This window comes from Rhinolophus sinicus, linkage group LG07 (genome assembly GCF_036562045.2).
Source record: "Rhinolophus sinicus isolate RSC01 linkage group LG07, ASM3656204v1, whole genome shotgun sequence".
NCBI lineage: Eukaryota > Metazoa > Chordata > Mammalia > Chiroptera > Rhinolophidae > Rhinolophus > Rhinolophus sinicus.
The window spans coordinates 120110280-120129116 of record NC_133757.1 but is presented as its reverse complement, the minus strand read 5'-3'; the positions used below and the strand labels follow the sequence as shown (position 1 = coordinate 120129116).

The window sequence follows — 18837 nt, the reverse complement described above, 5'->3', positions numbered from 1 at the left end:
AAGAGGCCTAAAATAGTTTCATTGCAGTGTTTAATTGTAAGGAGTCCAGCAAATATTGTTCCTCAATCTGTCCTAACCTTGTTTAAAGTAGTTTTATTTATTTGGGGGCACCTTTATTAAAATCACAAAATGAGATTTATTAATTGCTTACCTGTAGCCATGGTTACATTTTACATATTAAAATTAGCTTTCTAATATTTTAATTCTTTTACAGAAACGTGGTGTATAAAAATACTGATTTTTTTTTCCACCTTTTTTATCCTTAGTCTATCTCTGACTCCATCAATCCTTTCTCCCAGTGTCTGCTCTACAGCTGTTATTACCCTAGTAACATTTTAAGTAAGTTATATAAATGATACATAAATATTTTCTCCTTGTAAAAACTGAGCTTTTGATGTCCCTTTCAAAAACAGAGATAATCATTTTACCAGTTTACTGAATATCCTTCTAAATCTGTGCCGTGATTTACAAATAACAGTGTTTTGTATATGCCTTTAGAACATACCATCCTCCGTTTTTAATTTTTTTATTAGTTTCAGGTGTGCAAAACAAGATAATGATTAGACATTTATACCACAACAAAGTGATAACCCCGCCAAATCTACTATCCATCTGACATTCTCCATATAACTATTAAAATACCATTGACTATATTCCCTATGATGTACTTTACATCTTGTGACCATATATATGTATATATACACACACACACATATATGACATTCTGTGTTTTATTAGCTTCAGGTGTACAGCGCAGTGGTTAGGCATTTATATAATCCATGAAGTGATCCCCCTGATAAGTCCAGTGCCCATCTGACACCCTACATAGTCTCTACAACATTATTGATTATATTTTCCATACTGTGTTTCACATCCCCATGACTATCTTGTGACTACCAATTTATATTTCCTAATTTCTTCACCTTTCTCACCCATCCTCCCACACCCTCCCATCTAGCAACCATCAGTTTGTTCTCTATTTATAAGTCTATTTCTGTTTTGCTTGCTGGTTTGTTCTGTTTAGATTAGACACATAAGTGAGATCATATGGTATTTGTCTTTCTCAGCATCCTCTGTTTTTCATTTAGAGTATTGGTTGACCCTTTTTTCTTATTACCATTAATGAGGTTTTTAAAAACTATTTTTATTGAGGTATAATTGACACAACATTAATTTTAGGTATACAACATATGATTCAATATTTGTATATATTTCAAAATGATCACCTCAATAAATCTAGTTAACATCTTTCCCCATACATACGTACTTTTAGTTTTTTCATGTGATAAGGTTGGGCCTTTTTAAACCCCTTTAAAAATTTGCTGAGAAGTAGTCCATAAATATAACTGACATACCGTGTTTCCCTGAAAATAGGACCTAGCTGGACAGTCAGCTCTAATGTGTCTTTTGGAGCAAAAATTAATATAAGACCCGGTATTATATTTATTATATTAGATTATATTTATTATATTTATATAGTATAGTATACTATACTTTATATTATATTATATTTATATATTACAGAATAGTATATTTTATATTATATATTTATGTATTATGTTATAATATTATATTATAGACCCGGTCTTATAGTAAAATAAGACTTGGTCTTATATTAATTTTTGCTCCAAAAGACGCATTAGAGCTGATTGTCCGGGTAGGTCTTACTTTTGGGGAAACACGGCAGTTAATTTAGCCATTTATCTGTTGATCAGCATCTTGGTTGTTTCAAAAATTTTTATACGTACCTCTTGTATGTCTGACTTTCTCTAGGATAGATGATAAGTGGAATTGTTAGGTCACGGGTATTTGTTAGTTGGCAGGCTGCTCTCTAAAGTGATTGTACAAATGGATGCTCCCACTTTTAAAGTATGAGAATTAAGTATTTATTTTACTTTTTTAAAGCACTGATTTGTTGTAGAAACATAATATTTTCCTCTTAAACAGATTTCTCTCTTAAATATAATAAAATGTGAAATACTGATTGCTGTCAATTAATTTTATTATTTAAGACTTTGTTAAAGGTTATGGTCATGAAAATTAAAGTGAGTAAAATCGCTCGTTATGTTGCAGTTGTTGTTTTTATTATTCAAGTTCCTGAAATGAATTGTTTTCCTGATCTATTTAGAATTATTTCCTTATAGATTCTTAGGGTTAAAGAGCAGTATTTTAAATAGTAAATACTGGAATATTATTGGAGTAAATATTGGAATATTACTCAAAAAAGTTGTGCTAGTACAGTGTCCCACTAATGATGTTATATAAATGGAGATAGGAAGATCACACACTCATTTATGTATATTTATATGTACTTGAAGCCACTAGTAGCTTAAATTTGTTAAAATTTTATAGGTTGGCTTTTTCAGTCTTAGGTTTTCTCTATAATGACATGCAGGGTAATTTCCTCCATGTTAGTTAAAACATGGAAAAGTGAAAAAATTTCTTTGTTAGGCTTGTTTTCCGTGTGAATATAAAGTTATATTTAAAACCTGATGGACAGCTTTCCATATCAATACATAACAGAGTTATCTTATTTATTAAAAGTTTTACATTATTTTGTATAGATGTGCCATAATATAACTTTCCCATATTAATGAATGTAAAAGTTATCTAAATACAGTTACCAGCAAAGCTGCAGTGAACATCTTATATAGACATCTTTGTACCTTGTCTTGATTCCCAGATAATTTCCCAGGAATGAAATTGCTTTATTAAAAAGTACATACATTTTAAGTAATAGATTATCCTTGAAAGATTACATTACTGCACACGAAAGAAATGTCCATTTTTTGTATAGGCTGGCTGGCGAACACAGGGCATTCCCTTTTTTTCTCAATGTGATAGGTGAAAAATGTTTTTAGTTTGCATTTCTTTATTAGTGCAATTGAGTATCATTTCATGTTTGACCATTTGTATTTCTTTTTTGAATCACATGTTAATCTTTTACTCAGATTTATTAATTAGTGTATTTATAAAAGCTCATCATCCTTTTAATGGAAAAAGACTGAGTTGATGAGGTGGTCTTCTTCATGTTGAACTTGGAATTAGACAAACATGTTCACACAGTTGGCATCGCACAACTGTAGAGCCCCCTTCTACCTCTGCTGGGGAGCTGACCCCTGTGAAGTTGAGAGCACAGAGGAGCAGATCAGAATGCTTGTTTTTTTGTGGACTAGCTCCCCAAGAAAAAGAAAAAGTGCTGGCTTTCCAAGTTCAATTTTCCTAAACTCATTAATCAGGAAACTTATTGTTTCTGTGGAAGGAATTGGACCTTGGAACCGGAATGCTTTCAGGAAAGTCTTCCTCTTGGAAAAGTAAATTAACTGGAATGGCCATTTAGTAACCAATGGTAACAAATCACTCTTATTTCCTATCTCAGAGTATTTTACTACATTGGCCGAAATAGTTTATCAAAATCCTCTGTGGTGAAATTAAATTATGTAAGGATAAAATATACATAAACATGCCAACTACAGTGTATACATAAAGCTAGTCCATTAATAAAATGTCAGCATTATAGAAAACACAGAATTAAATGTAAATTTTTTCAATTATATTTCTGAGGAATTAAAATTTTTTAAAAATCCAAAAATTGTGAGTCCAAAATAATTGACTGAAATCAGAATTTCTTCCTTGTATTTTTAAACGTGTGAAGAAATAAAATTCAACATTCTTCTTCCCCAACTTCTTTGCTGACTTCTACCTAGAGGTTGTAATCATTGTCTGGATAAGAGTTTAAAGTCGTATTAATTTTTAAATCAATAGAACGATTATTAATTCAGTCACATTCAAATTTTTTTCTTGTTTATTAATAACTTAATTGTGTCATACAGTATGGAAGTTAAAAAGTTTGCTTTTATTTATATATGGTCAGAATAATTTTTATCTTTAATTTCTGACCTTAATTTTGTGATTATTTATGTCTAATTCGTTTGTCATAAAGCTGTGTAAAACTTGCTTGTGTGGCCTACCCCTTATTTCCATTATATCAAATGTTTTGTATGAGGATGCATTTTGTAACTTAATTTACTTAGCAATAGTTGAGGGCATGTTTTGCATTTTGTAGAGAGAAAAGTTATACAGTTTTGTACTGTATAACTTTCATAAAATATACATAGTATTCACATGACATACTTCACAGTCAAATTCTAGATAATGTTCAGGCAAATATTGTTCTTTAGGTTTTCTTGTTCCTGTCCCCATTTTTTGTCCTATTTGTCTCTATTTTTACTACTGTCTCTATTTTTTCTTAATGAAATATTTTATTCTTATGCATATTTAAACATGTATGCACATACACATATATGTGTGCCTAAGTATGAAGGAGCATAAATAAATACCTGTGTACTCACTATTTGTATTTTATTTAAATTTGCGTCTGGATTTTAACTCATTGTTTTATTCTATGAATTGGTCATTACCATAATTTTGGGGATTCATATTTTGCTGGATTTTTGTGTTTTCTGTAGATGTAGATCCCAAGTATATTCTGCTCCTTCATATTTATTTTAGGTCTTGTTTAGTTAGATGATAAACCATCTGGTTATCTTGCTAGGTGATAAACCAAACAAAAGACAATGTAAAGTTTCATTTGAAGACAGTATAACATTTATTTATTTATTTTAGCCACTGTTATTTAAGATAGGGACAAGTGGTGAGTCCATGACAGTCTTATATAATAAAACTTTTACAGAGACCTGTTTTTTATGGCTAAACCTAGATACAACTTATGGTTGCCAAACTTGTTTGTTTTCAAGGACAAATAATTTGAAGTCTTCTGACTTGTTTTCTGAATGCTCTTTGATGAGTGTATATTGTATAGAAAAATGTATCCCATTGGGAATTGTGTTTCTAACTTTAGTGTATGGAAACATACTTCTAATTTTTCATGTTCTGTTAGTGAAAGGATTGCTCTATCAGTGTAAGTAAACTGTTAATATTTACCACTTCTTGATTTGAACACTGAAAACCAGTTTGAATCTACTTTTGAAATGTAGTTGATTTCTTGTTAGGAATTTGAGTCTTAGAACTTTGGATTTTTTTGATAATGATGACTACACTGATTTACTAAAATTGGTATTATAATAGTGATTTTGTTAAATAATATTGAATGAAGTGATTGTAACAACATTTTTTTCTTTTTTTTTAAGAGCTTAGTTCCCCCAAAATTATAAAAGCAGGAAAACTCAAGACAAATAAATCTGACAAGGTATGTCTTTACATGAAGTAGTTCTTAATTACTGTATATTCATTTTGAAAATCATTGTGTTTCTAAGTTATTGTGTATTTTTCTTGTAGTTGTATCATTGATGTTAAAGTCAATATACTAGAGAATTGTAGCCTTCATGCAAATCCCCATATGCCTCCATTTCTCCGTATCAATTCTATCAGTGTCATTAAATAGCGCTAGAAGTTGGATTATAAAACCAAAGCATTCTAATTTCAATGTTCCGTTGTTTGGAGAAACTTTTAATTTGGCAAATGCCTGCATATAATTGAATGTAGGTGATTTTTTAAAATTGCTTTCACTTTCAGAAAATTTCTTCTATTTAAAATTTCTAATTTGCAGACATAACACTTATTTATTACTTCTTAGGCTAGTGATTTCAGCGATATGGCGAATTGGCCAACACCAAGTGAATTAGTGAACACTGGAGTGAGTACTGTTTTAAGGCTTTTTATATATATGTAGGGAAAATTTTAATATGTAGAATTTATTTTAATATGCAGAATTTTAATAGTCTCCTTTTAATATGCAGAATTTACCTCAAATTTTAGAGAATTACATTAATAAAGAGGTGCTGAAAACTCAGCAGCTACCCTTTTTATAGTTTTACCCATTTTTCAGGTACCTGATTTCATTCATCACACTACCATCTGGTTGTATTCTTAGAAGGTAAAGTTATATTTGTAAGGGGTGGGTACCATGCTATTGCATGTAATGCCTACAAACAAAGAGAATAATTTTTAATGTATTGTGTCCAATTGAAAGCCATTTTATGTTTCAGAATTTATACTGTTTTTCTGATTTATAATCTTTTCAGTGTGTTGCAGTGCTAACTATATACAGATGATGCCAAAAAAATGTACACACATTTTAAGAAAGGAAAAAACTGTATTAAAATTGTAATACTCAATATATACCGATACAAAAGATGAATGAAAGTCATGCGTATACATTTTTTTGGCACCCCCAGTGTGTGTACACACATACATATTTATTATGTATACATATCATATTAAGAAGTGTTCAATGAATGAATTTTTAATTTAATTTTAACTATGAAAGAAGCTCTAAAAGATGGTTGAGATTCTATTACGGGACTGTTTAGAGGAGTAGCATATGTGGTTTTCTGGTTACATGTTTTCATTTGACACTGTACGTACACTTTGCTCTTTGTAATTTGTGCAATATTATCAACATATAGTTGTAGACAATATATATTAATTTAAACAGCTTAATTGGTGTATAAATGACATATAATGAACTGCAAATATATAAAGTGTGAAATTTGAAAATTTTGGCCTGTGAAATCATCACCACAGTCAAGAAAATAGACTTAACTATTACCCCAAAAGTTTCCTCACACTCCCTTGTAATTTTCCCTGTCATATTTCCCCCATCATCCCAGGCAACTTTCTGCCACTTAGAGTTAATTTGCTTTTTCTACGTTTTTATGTAAGTGGAGACAAACAGTATATGCTCTCTTTTTCTTTCACTCAGCTTAGTTATTTGGAGATTTATTTGTGTTATGTGTATCTGTAGTTCATTTCTTATTGCTGAATAGTATTCCATGTATGGATGTAATGCTATTTGTCCATTCACCTACTGATCTACATTTGTGTTGATTCTACTTACTTTTTGGCTGTTAGAAATAAAACTGTTATATAAACTTATGTGTACCAAATTTTGCATGGATATATGCTTTCGTTTTTCTTGGGTAAATACTTAGGAGCAGAATGGCTAGGTCATGTGGTAGCTATGCGTTTAGCTTTTTAAGAAACGACTAAAGCTTTCATTCTTACCAGCAGTGCATGAGAATTCTAGTTATTCCACGTCCTCATAGGTATGTGGTGGTATCACATTGTAATTTTAATTTGCATTTCTCTGACTAAAAATAGCAAACACCTTTTCATATACATTTGCCATCAGTTTATCTTTTTAATGAAGTGTTTTTTAATTTTTTAAAAAATTGAGTTGTTTTCCTGTTACTGCATTTTGAGTTCATTATATATTTTGGATACAAGTCCTTTATCAAAATACTTAGGAAATATTTTCTCCCAGTCTGGCTTAAGTGTCTTGTGAAAGCAGGTGTGTTTTTTTAAGACGTTGTCCTTCGTTTTGCAATGCTTAAGGTGTATTACCACAGATTTTTGGATATGTTAATGAAAACTATTTCATTCAGAAATACTTTTTGCAGTATCAGAGTGTCATCAACCAAGGAAATAAGAAGCCACAAAATAAAAAAGAAAGAGAAGACAAAGTTGAAAAGAGAAGTAACAGTGAGAGCAAAGAAAGCCGGGAAACAAAATTAGATGGTCCTGGTGAAAATGTCAGCGAGGATGAGGCTCACTCAAGTAATCAACGAAAGAGAGGTTTGTTCATCTATAAGTTCATTCTCCGCCAGTTTCATTGCATTATAATTGACATATAACATGGTATTAGTTTAAGGTATAGAATTCAGTGATTTGATGTATGTTGTATATATTGCAAAATGATTACCACAATGTTTAGTTGACATCCAGCACCTCACAGTCACAATTTTTTTCTTGTGATAAGAACTTTTAAGATCTACTCTCAGCAACTTTCAAATATATACTACAATATTGTTTAACTGTTGTCACCATGCTGTACATTATACCCCCAGGACGTATTTGTCTTGTAATTGTAAGTTTGTACCTTTTGACCACCTTCATTCATTTCTGCCACCCCCCAGCCCCTACCTCTGGCAACCAACAATCTTTTTTTCTTTGAGTTTGGTTTTTTTAGATTTCACGTATAAGGGAGATCATACAGTATTTGTCTTTCTCTGTCTGACCTATTTCATAGTGTATAATGCTCTTGAGGTCTATGTTGTTGCAAATGGCAAGATTTCCTTCTTTCTCATAGCTGAATAATATTCCATTTTGTGTGTATGTGTATGTGTGTGTATATATATGTGTATATATATATATATATGTATATACGCACACACACACCATATTTTTGTTATCCATTTATCTGTCATTGGCCACTTTGATTGATTGTTTCCATGTCTTGGCTATTGTACATTAGATGGCCCTAGTGAAAATGTCAGTGAGGATGAGGCTCAGTCAAAGGTAATCAACAAAAGACAGGTTAGTTTATCTGTATCTTTATTTTGATTTTGTTTTTTGGAAGAAAGCTGTAGTGATGAAGAATTGTATTTAATCAATTGATTTCTGATAGTCACCAATAAGTGTTTTTGGATTTCTTCAGGAAACCACTTGCAATGGTAACTGATCTACTTTTGTAACATTTCTAACTGTTAGGCTTTTCCCTTTTGTGTTTGACTTGTTTTTTTATATAAGAATGGAATGAAGTTGCACTTACAGAGATGGGTGTAGATACGTGATTGGAAAGTTGTGTGATAACTAGTGTTTTTTAAATCTGCATTGGAACTGCTCCTTATCTTTCAGGGAGTTCTGAGAAAATATTTTTCTAAGAGAAAAGTGAGAACAATTTTGGTCAATGATTTTCCTTATAGCATCCCCCCATTAAATTACACTTTGAAGAAAAAAATATTGTCTTTGTGTTCTTTTCCATAGTCTTTTCGGAACTTTTCATGTGTCTAGGGACAGGTTACGATTTAGCTGCTTTGTAAAAACATATATTCATCAGTGTTCTGAGCCTAAGTAAAAGTGTCTTAGGGGCCTTTAGGCAGAAACATTCTTTAAACTGTCAGAAAGTCAGTAGCTGAGGTGAGGTGAACATTGGGAGAGTGGCAGGAGATGCTGTTAGAGAGGTAGGCAAGGTCCACGTCATTCAGGGTCCAAACTTGGAATTCATATTGTATTTTGAGTGCCATGGGAGGCATTGAAGCATTTCAATTCATGGAGGTGATACAGCGTGAGAAGGGGACATTTCATGAAGCAGTAGTCACCAGCCAACTTCTTCAGCAATGGAAGTAACAATCTACCGTGTATTGAGAACTTACTTGATTTTTTTTTTTTTCAATGTGTATCTAATCCTTAGATGCAGGGTGAGCATTCAGCTCACTTGGTATAAAGAGTCAAGGTTAATTGCGCAAAAGTAGTGTCAACAGGACAACCATGTGGTTATTAGAGGAAAAAAATTCCCCATTTCTTAAACACTTTATCATCACTTAGCTTTTTCATGCTTCTTAGACACACAGTAGTCTTTCTGATTGTCTAGAATTCATACAGATAACAGACCTGTTATGCTCTATAGTTTGTCTTCCCTTGTTAATTGCTTCAATTAAAACTGGTCAGCACTAAATTCAGGTGTTTATATAGAGTAATTCATATAATCATGTCATGAATTGACTCTTATCAGGGCACATATCTTTATCTTCAAATGAGAGGCTTGTTTGTGCCAAAGAATCTCTTGATAGAATTTATAGTATAGACTTTAAAGAGTTTTTAGATCTTTTCCTGTTCTCTTTTTCTCATCTGTCCATATTTTGCAGGATTTGTAGGAACTCATTACTTGCAAACTAATATAGTTGCAAACTAATATTCCCTTTCCATTAGTTACCTTAGTAATGTTTCCCTTGCTCATGAGTCTTTTTGTTTTATTTAAAAATATATATATTGGGCAGAAGACTGAACAATTTGAAACCTTAACAGTGGAATCCATGAATAGGTAATCTTTAGAATTACACTATAACAATTAATTACACTATCTTTTAGTCAACAAGAAAAGTTAAATTGCTTGTACCTCTTAAGTTAGGAAATGTATAGTAAGTATAAAAAGATTTATCAAATGCAGTTAGACGGATTTTACATTTAAACTTAATTTTGAGAAACCTTTTAAGAAACCTGGATAAATCAATATTTTACACAGTGATTTGAATCTAAAAGTGTTTTGAATCATTAGCCAAGCTCTCTAATGTGTGCATTATAATGTCTTATCACGTATACTCCATTCTAGAGCCTAAGAATCAGGTATTAGCAGTAGTGTCTACACATACTTTTTTTGAATAACTTATCCATCAGAATTAAAATGAAGAGTGAACATTTCACTTAAAAGCAAAGAATTCCTATGATACTTTATCACTGGCTTGTCACTTGATTTTTAGAAATATTATTTGCACAAAAAAGTTTATTAAGGAGCTGTGTGAGAAGAAAATTATTTTGATACTATACAAATAATTCCTTTAAGGACAAAGTAAATCTCTCATTTAATTAAAATTTAGAGTCCTTTCAAAATTGCAAAGCTTTAATGAAAATTATGATTGTTATTAAATGGTTTTATTTTGTTTTCTTCAAGCCAACAAGCACAAGTGGGTACCACTCCACTTAGATGATGTAAGACCAGACAGTCAAGAAAGACCAGGATCTCGGAACAGCTCAAGATGTCAACCTGAGGCAAATAAAGCATCACATAACAATAGGAGAAATGATACACGAAGTAAGTTACATTCTATGAGAAAAAGGACTAAAGAACTTTGTCTTAATAACCATGTATAGTGTAAACTATTTGAGAGTAAATTGCAGACATTGTGCCCTTTTAACCCTAAATACTTTAAGAGTATATATTGTAAGAACAGTAATATGGTATGACTATCCACGGCAGATTTTCCCAATAACGTTCTTCAGTACCCACCCCCCCCACGCCCCTTTCCAGGATCTAATCTGGGATCACACATTGCTTTTAGTTGTTTTTTCTCTTTAGTTTCCATTAGTCTTGAATAGTTCTTTCGCTTCTGTCTTAGAGCATCACATGGAAATACACATGATCTTGTTTTAGCTCACTATTGGTGGTATTAACTTTGGACACTTGGTTAAGTTGCTGTACTTCAGGATTTTTTTATTGGAAAGATACTCTCTTCTTCTAATTAATATGTAATTTGTGGGGAGAGACTGAGATGTGTGAATCCCCAGTTTCTCATAAGACTTTTCACATGAGCTTTAGTTGCCATTGGTGATTCTTACCTGATTCAATTATTACCATGATGGCTGTAAATACTGATTTTTCTTCTGTGTCATTCCTTCTATATTTATTACTTGTCATTCCACTGTAAAAAACAACTTCCCATCATTATCAGTGTGGACTTCAGGCCTCTTATTTTTTTCAATGGGTTGTGATTTGTTACCATGATTATTTAATTTGATGCTCAAATTATCCTGGATATGGACCCAGATTTCTGAGTCCTTTTTTAAAAAGTCAACTTACTGAGTTATAAATTATATATATTAAAATACACTTACATTACTGTCACTTTCCCCAACCATGAATCTTTCTGTCAGGTTAGATTTACCCTTTCTAGAATTTCATATGAATTGAACTGTACAATATGTATTATGTAAATATTTTATGACAATTGTGTTTAAATTACAAAACTTTTTTAGCTTGTATATTAGTGTAACATAAAAAAAGGATTACTGTGGGTTCAGGCAGAAATATTGGAAAAAAAAGATTACTGGGAGGAATTGCAGTGTCTAGGTCAGTGATCATCAATGAGAGTGTTTTTTTTTTTTCCTCCCAAGTGGACATTTGGCATTGTCTGGCGATAATACTGGTTTTCACAATCTGAGCAGGGAGTGGTGAGTGAGTGCTACTGGCATCTAGTAAGTAGAGGTCATGGATGATGCTTAACATCCTATAGTACACAGGACAGCCCTTCCACACACACTCAAGAGTTATCTGTCAATAGTGTCAAGGTTGAAAAACCCTGGTCTTTAGGATATAATAACCTTTAAATATATTAATTATTCCAGTGTCTTTTTTTTAAAGTGAATGTGCCTGTTTTGGCTCTTAGTAGCAGTATACAAGTGTTCTACCTTTTCTGTCTTGGTCCACATTTCATATTGCAGGACCTTAAAATGTTTGTCAGAGTGGGGCAGATGAAATGTTCTTTCATTATCTTAGTTCGTATTTCTAATGGCCACTAAAGCTGAGCACCGTTTTCTGTGTTTATTGTTTATTTGCATTTCCTAGTTTGCCCTACCTGTCTCTTAGCCATTTGCTATTGAGTTGCCATGTATGCACATGTGTGCTTTTGTGGGTTTGTAAGAAATTGTATGAGTTGTATATGAATTCTGGATATAATTCCTATATTGTGTTGCAGATATCTTTTCCCAGATACCTTTTTACATTTATTTTTCAAATGTATTGTTTTATTTTTTTCTAAGTCAGTAACTGTGTGAAGGGTGAAACAGAATACCTGATTTTAACAAACTGCTGTCCATGAAAATAAGAAGTCATTTATATTTAGCAGTCATAATGAAAAAAGCAGTTGATGCTTTGTTCCATTTTCTTACTCCACTCAGGTAGTGTTTCTATTTCAGGTTTTAACAGCAGGAAATGATAATGAAACATTCTTGAAACATCTATTAGAGGTTACCTCCAAATGAATAAGTACTTTTTCTATCTAATACGACATTTTGTTGTGCTGCATCTCTAATTTACTCAAAATTAAAATCAGATCATTGACATTTACATTAATTCAATATATAGCCCCTATGCTTTTAAAAACGTGTATGTTACTGTAATCAAAATACTTCGTAATGTGTTTTCATTTCTTCTTTAGAAGAAATGTCTTTTACTTAAGTAGAAATATCCTTCCCTTAAACATTTCATGAAAATAAGTATTTTGTAGGAGTTTCATATCTAGTGCAAACTTAGCTGTCTTGGAATTTCTTCTATCTTTAACAGTACAATCTTAGCAAAGGACTTCTTTATTATTTTAGTATGTTATTTTTACTTATTAGAATCTCTTTTTATATGCAGTACTTTTGTGGGCTCAGGAGATATTGACAAATTTCTGTGAGCTCTGTTAAATTTGCATCTATCTGAAGAATGCCTAGGTACTAACCACTAGTTACAAAGTGGGAAGGCGTGGTTACCATTTTTTCATATGTTATTCATAGTTGCGATTATTTTTGTTTTAAATAGGTTGGAGGCGTGAGAGAGAAAAGAGAGATGATCAAGATGAAGTTTCCAGTGTGAGAAGTGAGGGTGGTAACATACGTGGCTCCTTTAGAGGCCGAGGAAGAGGCCGAGGACGGGGCAGAGGAAGAGGCAGAGGAGGAAATCTTCGATGTATGACATTTTTTATTTTGTTAAATTAGATGAACTTTGAAAAAAGTGTGCAAGCACTCTGTTAGTTTTTCCCACTATCATAAAATGACTTAATTATTTTATAATAAAGATAGTTTTATATTTGTCATTCCTTGAAATATTTTACTTTGGATTTTTCTTTATAGTAATGATTTTTTGTTTTTTATTAAATCTGTGATCACTTTTCTTTTTCTTATTCACATCAAGTAAACTTTGATTATTCATATGGTTATCGAGAACATGGTGAAAGGACTGATCAACCATTTCAAACAGAACTCACTACCAGTATGATGTATTACTATGATGATGGAACAGGAGTACAGGTGTATCCTGTGGAAGAAGCATTGCTTAAAGAGTATATTAAGCGCCAAATGTAAGTGGATCAGATATAAGCAGATGGGATAGTAAAATCTATTGCAATATCAAACTTTAACATCACTGATAGTGAATATGTTCTAACACATTTTCGAAGTTGTTTTTTAGTAAACTTGGAGGATCTTAGTAGTATTTTGTATTACATTTTTTTCTAGGAAATGTTAGTAAAGTGTGTAAAGTATTTAAAAATTTATGTTATTTATATGACTACTGCTTTCTCTACTGTTTAGGTATTTCTCTGCTTAAAGGATATTAGTTATAATGTCATGGCATAATGAGTGATTAAATATAAGAGTATAAAACTGCAATATATATATTTGAACTTGAGGAAGTGAAACTTGGCTTATTTGCAAATAAATGTGTCTATTAAAATTTGCAAATAAATATAAAATGGCAAAAAATGAGTATCTTCTGACTTTGCTAGCAGTTGATTTGAAAATTCTAAGTTTTCTTTAACTTTTTTGATACCTTTGTTATTTAAAATGTTGTTTTTAATTATAGTTGCTTACAATATTATATTAGTTTCAGGTATACAACATAGTGATTGGACATTTATGAGGTGTAACAATATAGTGAATGTTTAAATTAAAAATAATTATTACAGTAAAAGACACATTGGCATTAATCCCCCTTGCTTAGAACACACTTATTACATCATTCTTGCCACTTTCTGAAGCAGTTCTGGAAGTCCTCTTTCGGAGTGTCTTTAGTTGCGCTGTCATGGCTGCCTTAATGTCCTGAATCAATTCAAAACGTTTACCTTTCATGGTTATTTTGATTTTGGGGAAGAGCCAGAAGTCACATGGTGCCAGATCCAGTGAATAAGGTGGATGAAGGACATACCGTAATGTTTTTATTTGATAGAAATTGCCATACCAGAAGCAATGTGTGACATGGAGCCTTTCTGTTAGGATCAAAAAATATGGTGAATGCTGCTGCTGAGTTCCATCCAATGGAAAGGCAGGGATCTTCAATATAGGAAGCGACACATCAAACCTTAGTAGTAACAGTGTGTGACAAGTTTCAACTTGTTTGGTGCATTCAGTTGGATGTGAGCTGCGATTGAGAGAAGGTGTGTTTTAAAGTGCCTTAAATCATCCTCAGTCATGAGTACACTCCATGTCACACATCACTTCTGGTACACGGCAATGTTTGTCAAGTGAAAACATTACAGTGTGTCTTCATCCATCTTATTCACCAGATCTGAAACCGTGTGACTTCTGGCTCTTCCGCAAAGTTAAAATGATCATGAAAGGTAAATGTTTTGAATTGATTCAGGACATCAAGGCAGGGACGACAGTGCAATTAAAGACTTTCATGAAAGAGGATTTCCAAAACTGTTTCAGGAAGCGACAAGAATGATGGGATGAGTGTGTTCGAAGCAAGATGGAGTATTTTGAGGGGGATTAATGGCAATGTGTCTTTTACTGTAATAAATTTCTTTTATTTAAACATTCACTGTATTGTTTGATCACACCTCGTATATAACTTACAAAGTGATCACCTGATGAATTTAGTACCCATCTGACATGATACATAGTTATTACAGTATTATTCCTTATGCTATACCTCCCTGTGATTATTTTGTAACTACTAAATTGTACTTCTAATAATCCCTTCCCATTTTTCACTGATCTCCCCAAACCCCTTCACATCTGGCAACATTCAAAATGTTCTCTGTATCTATGAGTTTGTTTCTGTTTTGTTCATTTGTTTTGTTCTTAAGACACCACATATAAGTCAAATCATGGCATTTGTCTTACTCCACTCAGCACAGTACCTTCTAGGTCCATCCATGTTGTTGCAGATGGCAAGATTTCATTCTTTTTTATGGTTGAGTAATAGTCCATTGTATATATGTACACCTCATTATCCATTCATTCAGTGATGGACATCCAGGTTGCCTCCATATCTTGGATATTGTAAAACATATGGATGCACATGTCCCTTTGAAGTAGTGTTTTCGGTTTCTTCAGATAAATACCCAAAAGTGGGAGTACTGGGTCCTTCTTTGTCTCTTGTTATAGCCTTTGTTTCAAAGTCTATTTTGTCTGATATAAGTATTGCTACCTCAGCTTTTTGTTTGTTTCTATTTTCATGAAATATCTTTTTCCATCCTTTTACTTGCAGTGTGTGTATCTTTAGATTTGACTTGATTCTCTTGTAGGCAGCATATGTAAGGGTCTTGTTTTCTTATCCATTCAGTCTGTTGATTGGAGCATTTAATCCATTTGCATTTTGTAGTTCTTGATACATATGTAGTTATTGCCATTTTATTACTCATATTTTAGTCTTTTTTCCTTCTTAAAGAAGTTCTCCTAACATTTTCTGTAATGCTAGTTTGGTGATGATGAACTCCTTTAGCTTTTTCTTGTCTGGGAAGCTCTTTATCTGTCCTTCGATTCTCAATGATAGCTTTGCTGGGTAGAGTAATCTTGGTTGTAGGTCCTTTTCATCACCTTTAATATTTCACGCCAAACCCTTCTGGCCTTCAAGTTTATGTTGAGAAATCAGCTGACAGTCTTATAGAAGCTCCCATGTAGGTAACTAACTACTTTTCTCTTGCTGCTTTTAAGATTCTCTCTTTGTCTTTAACTTTTGGCATTTTAATTATGATGTATCTTCGAGTGGGCCTCTTTGGGCTCATCTTGTTTGGGACTCTCTGTGCTTCCTGGGCTTGTATGTCTATTTCCTTTGCCAGGTTAAGGAAGTTTTCCATCATTATTTCTTCAAGTAGGTTTTCAATTACTTGCTCTCTCTCTCTTCTTAATGGTACTCGTATGATGCAAATGTTGGTACACTTGATGTTGTTCCAGAGGCCCTTTAAACTCTGATCATTTTTTAGATTTGTTTTTGTTTTTGCTGTTCTGATTGGGTGTTTTCTGCTACCTTGTCTTCCAAATCACAGGTTTGATCCTGTGCTTCATGTAATCTATTGATTGCCTCTAACGTGTTCTTTATTTCAGTTATTGTATTCTTCATTTCTGACTGGTTCTTTTTTATGTTCTCTATCTCCATTTTTATGTTTCCTATCTCTTTGTTGAAGTTCTACCTGAAATAATTGAACACCCTTATAAGCAGTGTTTTGAACTCTGGTAGACTTCTTGTCTCCATCTTGTCTAGTTCTTTTTTTTTTTTTTTCTTTTTCCCTTCTTCTGACTCTACCCTACTCCCCACTCCAGTTCAAGCCATTGTTTCTCAGTCTAGTTGTGTAGGACACAGTTCCTTGGCCCATGCTGGTATTATGAGCCTTGTGCTCTCCCCAGCTGAGGCAGTCGGTTGCCCGTCGTTGGTCGGTTGTAAACAGCAGCTCACAGCAGCTCTTGCCAGCTGCTGGCCGCGCATGGTAGCCCAGCTCACAGGAGAGCCATTGTTCATGGGATAGCCATAGTTCACAATCTTAGCTGTAGAGGGCTCAGCTCACTGACCCATGTGGAAATCGAACCAGCAACCTTGGCATTAAGAGCACGGCGCTCCAACCAGCTGAGCCACTGGGCCAGCCCTGTTTAGTTCTTTCTCTGGAGCTTTGTTCTGATCTTTCATTTGGAACATGTTTCTTTGTCTCCTCATCTTGGCTGCCTCACTGTGTTTGTTTTTATGTATTAGGTATAGCAGCTATGTCTCCCAGTTTTGGTAGAATGGCCTTATGTAGTAGGTGTCCTGTGAGGCCTGGTGGTGCAGTCTCCCTGGTCACCTGAACCGGGTGTTTCAGGTGTGTCCCTTGTGTGGGTTTTGTGTGCTCTTGCTATAGTTGGGCCTTGATTGCTGTTTGCACATCAGAGGGAGGGGTTGACCCTCATGATAATTGGTTGTGAGGACTGGCTGTGACGATAGTGGAGAAACTATTGAGCAGGAGCTGACCATACAGAGCAGGATTCGCTTTAGTGGGGCTTTGGTGCCTTGCTGAGTATGCCCTTTGGGTGTGTCATTTGTGGAGGTCGTTGGGTTGTATTCTGGTGTGGTCTGAAGCTGACCACTGGGTGTGATGGTTCTGGGGCCTCTTGGGAGGGACTTTGGTGCAGGCCAAGGTCAGCTGCTGCTGTGCCCTGCTCAGGGCTGCTTGGTATGAGCTGTATTTGCAGATAGTTACCATTTGTGCTGGGCTTGGAAGTGCCTGAAAAAGGATAAGCTGGGAATTGAGGCTGGCTGTCACTAGTGCAGGCTTGGGGCTGCTTAGCAAGAAGTAGGGACATGCCAAGGCCAGATACTGCTTGTCTGGGGTTTGTGAAGCTTTGAGAGATTGTAGGAAAATCTGCAGCATGAGCCAAGACAGGCCGTTTGTATGGAAAAGCCACTGGAAGTGGCTTATGTAGGCCCAGCCTGCAAGTTGGAAGAGGCAGGGTCTCAGGGAATTATTAGGGCATGGAAAACGGTGTTAGCTAGGTTGATGGAGACTCAGATTTGTTATCCCCTGCGTGCTGGGTTGGGAGAGAACTCGACAAAAGAACAGTGGCTTCTGCCAGCACTTCTGTCTGGGAGGAAGCTGCCCCTCAGCCCTCGTCCTAAAGCCAGACAATATCCTCCCTGTATTTCCCTGGCACCTTTTGAGCTGCTGCTCCAGTGCTAGAGCTCAGAGCAAGTGAGTCTGTGCTTGGACCCTTTAAGAGGAAAACCTGAGACTCCCATCACCCCACCTTTTCACTCAGCCACAATCTCCTCTGGTTTTCACAGCCAGAAGTTGCAGGGACTTTTCTCTCTAGCACTGGAACCCTGGCCTGGGGAGCCTGCTTGGGGGGGTGGGACCCCTCCGCAGGGAGTACCTCAGCAGCCAAGATCCCTCCTGATTTTTATCTGCCACACGTGGGTGTGGAACCAGTATGTTCTGCATCTCTGCCCCTCCTACTAGTCTCAAAATGGCTTCTTCTATATTTCCTTAGTTATAGGACTTCTGTTCTATACTAGACTTCAGTGATGGTTGTTCTGTAGTTTCATTGTAATTTTGAGGTGGTCATGGGAGGAGGTAGGCACAGCGTTTACTTAGCTGTCTTGACTGGAATCCAAGCTCTTTTTTAACTTTTAAGTTGTCTTTCTTTGTGACACATATTAAATGGGTTACTTAATCATTTTTTAGTTCAGACTCCTTAGTCATCTAGTTCTCACAATAGTTACTTTCTGAATACTGAAGTTGAAGTTAGGAGAATATTCATTTGTTCTATTGTCTTTAAGAAAAAATAACCCCTCTGCATATTAGTATTATA

The 18837-nt window shown here is 34.2% G+C and overlaps 1 protein-coding gene across 8 annotated transcripts in view; it reads left to right on the top strand.

The window, feature by feature from the left end:
• The window catches only part of LARP1B (La ribonucleoprotein 1B), an 87070-nt gene that overhangs the window by 3237 nt on the left and 64996 nt on the right, over nucleotides 1–18837 (top strand). For 5 of the 8 annotated variants that reach the window (XR_002138897.2, XR_012498224.1, XM_019749017.2 and 2 more), the window contains exons 2-7: nucleotides 5151–5209; nucleotides 5597–5656; nucleotides 7422–7596; nucleotides 10472–10612; nucleotides 13100–13246; nucleotides 13472–13637. Coding sequence is in view for 6 of the 8 variants with exons in the window: in XM_019749017.2 (XP_019604576.2) it covers nucleotides 5151–5209; nucleotides 5597–5656; nucleotides 7422–7596; nucleotides 10472–10612; nucleotides 13100–13246; nucleotides 13472–13637 (748 nt within the window). In the remaining 2 variants the exon portion in view is untranslated. Of the gene's footprint in view, nucleotides 1–266; nucleotides 340–5150; nucleotides 5210–5596; nucleotides 5657–7421; nucleotides 7597–10471; nucleotides 10613–13099; nucleotides 13247–13471; nucleotides 13638–18837 lie in introns of those variants that run through there. The other 3 variants (XM_019749019.2, XM_074338534.1, XM_019749018.2) reach the window with 3 other exon arrangements.